The 9,076-nt window shown below is 42.9% G+C and overlaps 1 protein-coding gene across 1 annotated transcript; it reads right to left on the bottom strand.

Annotated features, from left to right (window-relative positions):
• Nucleotides 1-756: 756 nt before the first annotated feature.
• Nucleotides 757-6,426, bottom strand: DDX20 (DEAD-box helicase 20). Its single transcript, XM_065698428.1, has 11 exons — nt 6,172-6,426; nt 6,002-6,096; nt 5,653-5,821; nt 5,257-5,371; nt 5,034-5,176; nt 4,509-4,647; nt 4,034-4,092; nt 3,268-3,350; nt 2,882-2,987; nt 2,698-2,799; nt 757-2,057 (listed from the first exon to the last, which is right to left on the bottom strand). Exons 1-11 carry the CDS (start codon nt 6,365-6,367, stop codon nt 955-957), a joined length of 2,310 nt encoding a protein of 769 aa, XP_065554500.1. The 5' UTR covers nt 6,368-6,426; the 3' UTR covers nt 757-954.
• Nucleotides 6,427-9,076: the final 2,650 nt, after the last annotated feature.

Below are 9,076 nucleotides of genomic sequence, written 5' to 3'. Positions count from 1 at the left end.
TAAGAAAATTCCAGCCTTCTGCCAAAAAAAACCCCCACATAAATAAACTGTACCTGCTCTCCTAAACTTTGAGAAATCAAAGAAACTAGAAGAAATCCATCTCTCTGATCCCAAACATACTAAAGTCAGAAGATGAAGTTTCAGAATTAGCATAGAGTTAACCGAGGCTGAATATCCAGAAGCAAGCAGCACTCTCCTCATTCTGCTTTGGGACACCTACATACAGAGCAGTGCAAGCCACAGGAAATGCCAATTAGTTTTAGTCCTGACAGGTAATTTCATTTCTAATTAAAGCTTTCCTGTAAGTGTGGCAAGTCTGATACTGCTGCACCCACAGGCACAGCCCAATTATGACTGCTGCACGTTTTCTACACTATTAAACCATCCTCTACTGCACTGTGTGCCATACACCCACCTATACAAATGTTATTTACACAGTATTAATTAACCAGACTGAAATTAGCAATAGAGACATTCAGATGAAGATTTCACTCTGCCTCCTAAGTGGTACAGAATCAGTGCCTGGTGTTTAGTAAGAGATCTATGGAAAATGAAATTATCTCCAGCTATGAACAGACCATGTAGCCTTTACCATGAATTCATCTTCACCTTAAAGTGACATGGAAAACAAGTCAAGCAAATAAAACTGGCACTGGTTTGTATTTTCTCCTCACTGAAGTTTCTTAGGTGTAAGCGACAGCCTTTCTCTCTTCCTTGGTTTACTCTGCATTGTTAAGATTGCAACTGAACATCCAGCTCTTTCATTTCCTTTTATTAAAAACCTCGTAACACCAGCACTGGAATGCATGTAAGACATTTACCTAGACAAAAGACAAGGTTTCTTCAAACTTAAACCACATCCATTTGTCAATGTACTCCTAGACCAGCAGTTGTTTCCACAGATAGTGTCCCCTGATTGTACCAACCAGCCTCCCCAATGGCAGCATGAACACGTCAATCGCTTTTCAGCAGTTCCTGAAAATAGACTGCGTTGGCATGATAGGCACTCATCCACCTGAACTGTCTGTAACTTTCTGTGTACTGAGACACTGCAGCATAGTAGTTTTGCCATGCCTCGTAATAAGATTTCCAGTATCTTTTGTAATCCCAATCCTCAGCAGGAACACCATCACCCCAAGAGCTGCAGGAGGAGTCATCTTCAGTTGTTATCGTGCCAGGACTAGGGAAGTGACGATCACGGCTTTGCTTTTGTTTAGCATTTTGCTTCAGAACTTTCTTTTTCACTTGATTTTGCTTTGGGACTTGCGACAGCTTCCGAGGCCTCTCTGGTGTAGGGCAGAAACCTGCACGACCCTGACGCACTAGGGGAACAGCATTCACACCCTTCTCCCGTGTATCTGAAAGATCTTCAAAGCCAGAGTTGTCTTCCCTGCTACTGGAAGGAGCTGTGGAACTGTAAGAATCAGTGTCATCAGACACACTACCATTTGCTACCATTTCTGGATAAGGTCCCACCTCTTTCCATTCTACATCACCATTTTGGGGGAGCTCACATTGCTCTCTTGGGCCCGAGTAGCTTCTTAAAATTTCTACCTCTCTATCCAACCCTTCTTTGATGAAATATTCATAGTCTTCAACAAACTCTGAGAAGCTCCAGGGATGGTTGGGTGTGTTTTTGAAAGAAGACAAGCATGGAATTCTGGGAAGATTTTTTTTTAAGGCCTCCTCATCTGCAGCCTGAGCATTATATTGTCCGTCCGTTCTGGAGATGGTTTTGACTTGATTCCTCCGTTCTGTGCCACGACTCAAAGTCTGGGGTTTTCTAGTTCCACCTTTGTCTGTATTTGCAGAATTTGTGCATTTTATCTGCTTTTGCTTTGGAGCCTTTTGTGGCCTTTCTACAGAAGAATTATCACCTGGAAGGTTAGAGAAAGGCTGGTGCACCCCTGAAAAACTATTTCGGAGAGGCTGCTGTGCTGGCTCCTCTGGTTTAAGACACGCAGTGTCAGAATTCACTGAAGCATCTGTATATATAACAGGTTTGACTTCTACCTCCCCATCTTCAAACTGATCCATCATTCCAGGAGGTATGGGCTCTGCTCGAAAGAGAACAAGCAGGCACTCAGTTAAGGCATCCTTCCCTCCAGAACTCAGATGAGCACCACAGTAAAGGCAACACAAAACAGCAGATGTTAAGACACAGTAAGTTAGAGCTAGAAACTGACCCCTTCCATCCCTGAAAAAGCTCAAATAGCCAGAGCTTTTCTTCATGGAAGGCATCAAAAAGTTGATCAAGGCAAACAGCACTGCATTACTTGTCACCCGCTTTTCATATCCTACTTAAGCTGATAAAAAATTAGAACTCATGCAAGGCAGCACATGCTTCATTTCCAGCTGAACAGCTTCTGGCAGAGCAAGGGTAGAAAATCTTCTGCTGTTTCTATCATTCCTTCCTTCTCCTATGGTATCTTACAGCCTGAGAATGGCTTAATACCAGATTTCTGGAAATCCAAGTAGTTATGTAGTTGCTTAAGCAGCAGCTGGATGAGAGCTCCTCTCCCTATCCACAGGCATGCACCAAGTTCATTTCCTAACCCTTCACCCACCTGTGGCAGTTACACAAGTAGTCGAGCACAGAGGATGAAAAACCTCTGCTAAAATTAATGTGGACTTGCCTGAAGCTCTGAGCAGCAGAAAGCAACTAACAGAAAGCTGCATTCATATGACAGAACATACCTGGTAGAGGAAGAAGCTGAAGATTACACTTTTGAGCAATTTTCATCATCATGTTCTCTTCCTCTCCACGGCAGCAGTATGTTACAGATAAACCTAAAGTTCCTGTGATACAACAGAGTATAGTTACCTATCCAGAGCCTGTGAAGCTGTAGTGCAAGCTCAAGAAATCCACACATGTTCTTACCAAAGCGCCCAGCTCTGCCAATACGATGCATGTACGTTTCCCAGTCTAGAGGCACATCCAGGTTGACAACCAAATTCACCTTCTCAGCATCAATGCCACGAGATGTCTTGAGAAAATGAGGAAAGAAGGGGATGGATAATTGAATACGCTGAAGATAATGATCTTTATTTAAGTACAACGCATCTGGGAGTAACTGCTCATATAACAACTTTTAGTTGTTAATAAAGCACCTGCAGTTTGCCAGCCAGTTTACAGTATTACACATAAAATAAGCATATTTCATTAGGGCATGAAAACTAGGGATCATTTTTCTTATGCCTTCAAATCTAATTCTCTGAAATAACTTTATCTGCAATACTCATGTATTCTATAAAACACCAACTCACCAAGTCTGTGGAAATGAGAACTCTACAGTGGAACTGCTTTAATTTAGCCATAGCATCAAGTCGTTGATTTTGATTCATATTGCCTAGAAAGACAAAAATGAGAAGCAAATTACATTCTTCAGTTTCATACCCCCTCAAATTCTGGAAAACATCGCTTTGTACAACTGTAAATGAGATCAGAAAAAAGGCCAAGAGAAACTTCCTCAAACACCAGCCCCAAATGAGTAAATAAGGAACAAAAACTTGAAAATAAGGAAGTCCATAACACACTTTTGATTACTTTTAAAGAGAAACCAACTATGTAGATATTCAACCCACTTGAACAACACTGACTTTACTGTCTTTTTACTTAAAAAAATAAGCCATGGAAGGAAAACACTGTTGAAGTAAAAAATCAAGGTATCTAACATGTTAGATGGCAGCTATTAGCTTTTCACAGAGAAGCTAGTAATGGAAAATATTTAGATTCAACATCTGCACCTTAAGGAAACACTCTTCAACCTGCAGTTGTAAATAGGTTCTCTTTACAAATAAAGTCAACACACTCATCTGGACATCCATAAAAATGACTCAACTTGAAAACAAGAAAGTTTTATATTAATCAATTTTTACATTGATTAAGTCCTAAAGAGCTACTAAGATTCAAATGCTATTCTTAGTTATTTAACCAGAGGCCACATAAACCAAGATTTAAGCCTAATTTTCCTATTTTAGGTCACGTTTATGCACAACTTCAATGGAATCTGAAAGTTTTGAACGAACTTACCTGAAATGCACTCAGCAGGAAAGCCTCTGGATGTCAGTATTTCTGCCAAATGTTGAGCCCTGACAGAATATACAGAATGAAAATCAGAAACACAAAATCATAGAATGATTTGGGTTGGAAGGGACCTCAATTGTAAATAAAACTGCGAAGCTAACCACCTCCGTGGTTGTGTCTTAACAACAGGCTACTCTTTACAGCCAAGGACACCAGTCCAAAATTGACAGTTTCATCTTTATGTCTACAACAGTCACCCTACAGATGAAAAGGGACAAAAGGACATCACAATACATACATGAGGTATTTTCATGCTAAAGCATTCCTTTATTTTCAGTATTTCATATTGCAATTTGAGCTCTCAAATTTGTATTCTGCTTTGAGACCATACAGAAGGTCTATGTAAGTTTATCCATGACTGGACACTATGATCATCACTTTCAAACATGCTTTTTTAAAGATTTTATATTAAATTGATTACCTGCTGTGCAAATTTGAGAAGACCAAGGCTTGATTAAATGGAATCTTGCTGAACAACTCCTGTAGGTGCTGGGTTTTTTCCTCAAATGTTTTATGTGGAAGTGGATGGGAATTCACAATTTTGTAATACTGCTTCAGGCCTGAGTATGAAGCAAAACAACCTACCAGGTTAAGGGTTTTCATAAAGAGGATGTGCAGTGCTACTCTGCTGCCAACACGTGTCACCACAGCTAAAACAAAGACTTGAAATTTAAACAAGGATAAACAGGTGCCAAATAAGAAACTACAGAACAGGTTTTTCTTAACAGAATGAGGTATTTTTTGAATTGATAGAAAAAAAAAAAACAGAAAACAACACTCATCTGTGATGCTTTAAATACATCAGTACTAAATACTTCATAAGCTTATCAACTCAATTGTGGAGGGAAACTGAAGAATCACAACCTTTAAAGGAATGTATTTTGGTTTTAGTATATTCTTCTTAACCTATTGATAATAATATCACTATAAATGAACTTGTACTTACCAATGAGACTTGGATCAGCAGGGTTCAACCTCACAAATGTTGGCTCTCTCATGTACCTGGTCAAAGCATTAGCTAACGATTCAGGGTAAGTAGCTGAAACAGCAAGCACCTGTTTATTGGCTGGTAGTGAGGAGTAAATCCAACTGGAAGACAAAGAAATGGGAATGACTGTCAAATACGGATCTAATCTACTGATAAACGCATGAGAGAAATCTTTTCTTACTTGACTTGTTCCTGAAAGCTGCCTTCTTCTAGCAGCTTGTCTGCTTCATCGAGAATGAAAAGCCGGATACTGGCTGTATTTAAGTAGTCCAACTCTATGAGCTGTTTTATTCGACCTATATGTGAAAAAATAAGTAAAAGGAACTTCACAAATATTAACTGCAAGGTTTAATGATGATCATTGCAATTTTTTTTCAATTAATTTTAATAAGCCTAAAAAAATACATATATGGAATTATCTCTCCCTAAAAAAAAGCTGGTCTAAAAGCCTCTGGTACTTAAGCCTTCGAGACTACCCCCCATTACTAAAATAACCTCAACCCAGATCTGAAAAGCACCAATTACTGCACAGCAAACTCTCACAACGCATCTGAAGTACAACGAAGCTCAACCATACCTGGGGAGCCAACTGCTATGTGGCACTTCTTTAGCCTGACTTTGTCCTGGCTCAAGGGAGTCCCTCCAATGAAGACATGGCATTCCAAGCCTTCCATTTTTATTCCTATGGTTGTGATTACAGCATGAATCTGCACAGCAATCTCTCGTGTGGGAGCCAAAATCAGAATCTGTAAGGGACAACGAATAAATCCGAACGCTCCAGAACGGCTCCAGAGATTAAAGCCCTGGGCCGAGCTGTGATGATTTCAAACACTATTATCTCACAGACAACACTGCTGTCCCCCAAGAGAAACAGCGATTCCCCTTCCCAAAGCAAAGCCCGCTCCCTCACCGCTACCACGGCTCACCTGCGTAACGCTGCTCTCCAGCAGCACTGCATCCAAGGCGACGGTGGAGAACACGCAAGTTTTACCCGTGCCAGACTTGGCCTGCACGATGAGATCTGCAAAGAACCGCCACGGAGCTCACCGTAAGCCTCAGGGTACCCCCGGCCCCTCACCCGGCCCTCCCCGCTCACCCAAGCCGCAGCGCCCCAGCGGGATGGCCTTCAGCTGGACCGGTGACGGCCGGTGGAACCCAGCCGCCTCCAGCCCCGCCAGCACCGGCTCCGACAGCAGCAGCGACCCGAAGTCGGAAGGGCCGCCGGGCACCAGGACATCGCGCGTTCGGAACCGGCCCTCAACCTCCAACGGCGCCTCCGCGGGCGCCGCCATCTTGTGCGTGGTAAGCAAGGAGCGGCGCGCGGCGCCTCAGATCACACACCCGCCCCCCGAGCCGCGCAGGCGCGCTGGGCGAGCTCCCCACAGCCCCGCCCCGTACCGCTAAGGGGCGCCGGGGCCGCTGATTGGTTGACGGGAGCGCGTCGGCTCCGTGAGGGGGGAACGGCAGCATGGCGGCGTGGCTTGTGTGTCATTTCCATCAATATTAACAGTTATTTCCTGATTATTCCTTATAAATGAGGCTGTGAGTCTACGCTGTGTGTCTCGATAGCGCTTACCTATATAGAAAGGATTAATAATGGTGTTTATGAAGCTGCCCTTTAGATGGGTAGAGCTCTGCAGCTCACCAGCCTTTGTAAGGCCACCAGGCCATTTCTGTTACAGGCAGCACAACATTGAGGTGTTCATTTGTTTTATAAGCAGCGTAGAACAAAAACCTCTGAGTGGAAATGATGGGAGATAGAGACCTTGCCACAGGCTCCATGAGCAGGAGCTGTAACTGGAGCACAAACGTGCACTGAAGCAGAGCTCAAGATACGGCAGAGGGTGGATGAGTCCCAGGCAGGGGGAATGGCGGCCTCTGGCCAGCAGCAGGAGGACAGGAGGGGATGGTCAGGAGAGAAGAACGGGCAAAGGGGAAAAGAGCGTCAAAAGCTGGGTCAGCAAAAGGTACCAAGTTGGTACCAAGCAAGAGTGGGGCCTGCAGGATGAAGAACAGTTTCAGGTGGAGAGATTACCTCTGCCAGGTAGGGACAAGAACTGTGCCTCAGAGCAGAGGTGACAGGATAGCAGTCTGCAAGCATTCTGTTCGTTCCAATTCTTGTTTAATTTTTAAGTGGATATTATCATTGATCCTCAAGGGGAAGCAAATCTCCAACATGAGCTAATGATCTCTGGATACATCTGGGAAAGGAGGCAGGCGCAGACACCTGGACGTAACAAACATTTGATTAAATACAGCCTCTCGTAACCCATTTAAATTGATGTGATTTAAACAGACAATGAAGAGCAGCCAGGAGTGGCTGTTCCCATGGGGAAAGGGCATTGAAGAGGTGATGAAACAGCCCAAAACAGCCATTGCAATCAACTGCTTCCCCTCTCTTATTTTTCCCACCTATTCCTTTTCTCAGGGGAGAAAAGGACACTGCACACATGGTGCAGGGCAACCGAGGTGATTTGGAGACAGACATTATTGCCTGTGATGTGTTGGTAATGAGACGTTCAGACCCATCTCCCTAATTCAGAAAGATGCTGCTGTTTCTAGGGATTTGTTTGATTTTCCGTGCGATGCTGGAGGGGTGGATTCCAAACCACCTCAATGTCTGTATGCTGAGAAACCCTTCAACACCACGACTGGCAGATTTATTGTCCATCTCCCTTTGCTTTTGGCTCTTACTTATGGGCTGTATCTGATTTAGGGCAGGCTCCTGCAGCTGTATCAGTTGATCTAATGGAAGGTTTTGTTCTTCCCTTAACCCTTACTCCCAGGGAAGATCTTAACTCATTTTAAACTCGCTGCGTGTTGTGTACTGTGCCATGAGTCAGTGTATAAATAGCAATCCTCAGGCCTCATTTTACCTCATTGGCTCTCAAGTACTGAATTCACAGTGTCGAGGTTCACATGTCAGCCCAGCCAAGAGGAATTTGCAATTTTGCCATGACATTGCTTTGCTTTCCCTCGCAGTAAGATCCAAAGGAAATATTCCTGCTCAAATCAGCCTTTGGAAATCTTGACAATTAACCTGAATACTCTGCAGGCAGAGTAGGTCCTGGGAAGGATTTAGGTTAGTGAAAGAAGTAGGTAAGACCTCCTTCTGAGCTGTGATATTAAGAAAATAACTGGTTCTTATGAAGGGATATAAAGTCTCTAGTTTGAGGTCATAAAAAAAAAACTCTACTTTTTGGAATTAAAAGAAAACTTGCCAAGAAAAACTCTTGCTCCCATATCTACTGAGTGCATATTTCGTCCCCCCACGACAGGGCTCACCACTTTTTTGTCCCTAAGTACAAGTACCAGTACTAAGTAGTCACTGCAGATTTATCCATCTCCTCTTTCTGTGGAACTTACTCTTAATTCACAACAGTTAAACTTGTTGTAACTCTGACAGACTGGGATAAACTGCTCACAGAGAATTTTTATTGGCTTCTAGTATATATGTACTGTGTATGTATCTTAAGAATACATTCATTGTAGATCTGAACATTGCTACCTGCCTTGTCTTATTCCTTTAGCTTCAAAGGATTTGTCTTTCGTATCTGCCAGGAGGTGGAATTATTCAGAACAATTCTTGGTTTACATCATATTTCTAGGATATTTTTGAAGTGAGATAATCTCATCTGCCTCTCCCAGATGTGTTCAGATTAAGACCAGGAACTTTCTCTGTTCTCTGCAGCACGTGTGAGTCACTCTTTGGAGTGTGGTCTGTACTTGTGTTTACACTGCCATGGAAACTCTGTTTGTCCTCTGTACAGTAAAGCACATTACAGTGAAAGGGCCATTGATATTAGCATAGACAGTGATTTCATATTCACCACCAAAAATTGACTCCAAGCACACTGCTCATTCATTTTTCCTTAGGAAAAAAAAGCAAAAAGCTGGATGGCAAGTTACCAATGAATGGCAAGTCTTCTTTGTTGCTTCAGTAATTGGCGAAGCCTTGGATTTGTTCCAGCAAGCCTGGTGCATGGAGTTGTTACAAATTA

The sequence above is a fragment of the Lathamus discolor genome, chromosome 19 (assembly GCF_037157495.1).
Source record: "Lathamus discolor isolate bLatDis1 chromosome 19, bLatDis1.hap1, whole genome shotgun sequence".
NCBI classification, from domain to species: domain Eukaryota; kingdom Metazoa; phylum Chordata; class Aves; order Psittaciformes; family Psittacidae; genus Lathamus; species Lathamus discolor.
Note: the sequence above shows the minus strand (reverse complement) of the source record. Positions and strands in the feature narration are given on the sequence as shown.

Bases quoted from the DNA above. Each gene is read 5' to 3' on its own strand.
- DDX20 (XM_065698428.1), bottom strand. From the start codon at position 6,367: ATGGCGGCGCCCGCGGAGGCGCCGTTGGAGGTTGAGGGCCGGTTCCGA. The intron at 2,988-3,267 runs GTGAGTTGGTGT...CATTTTCTCAAG, and splicing joins TTCTCATTTCCACAGACTTG to ACATCTCGTGGCATTGATGC. The intron at 2,800-2,881 runs GTAAGAACATGT...GTTGTATCACAG, and splicing joins TGGCAGAGCTGGGCGCTTTG to GAACTTTAGGTTTATCTGTA.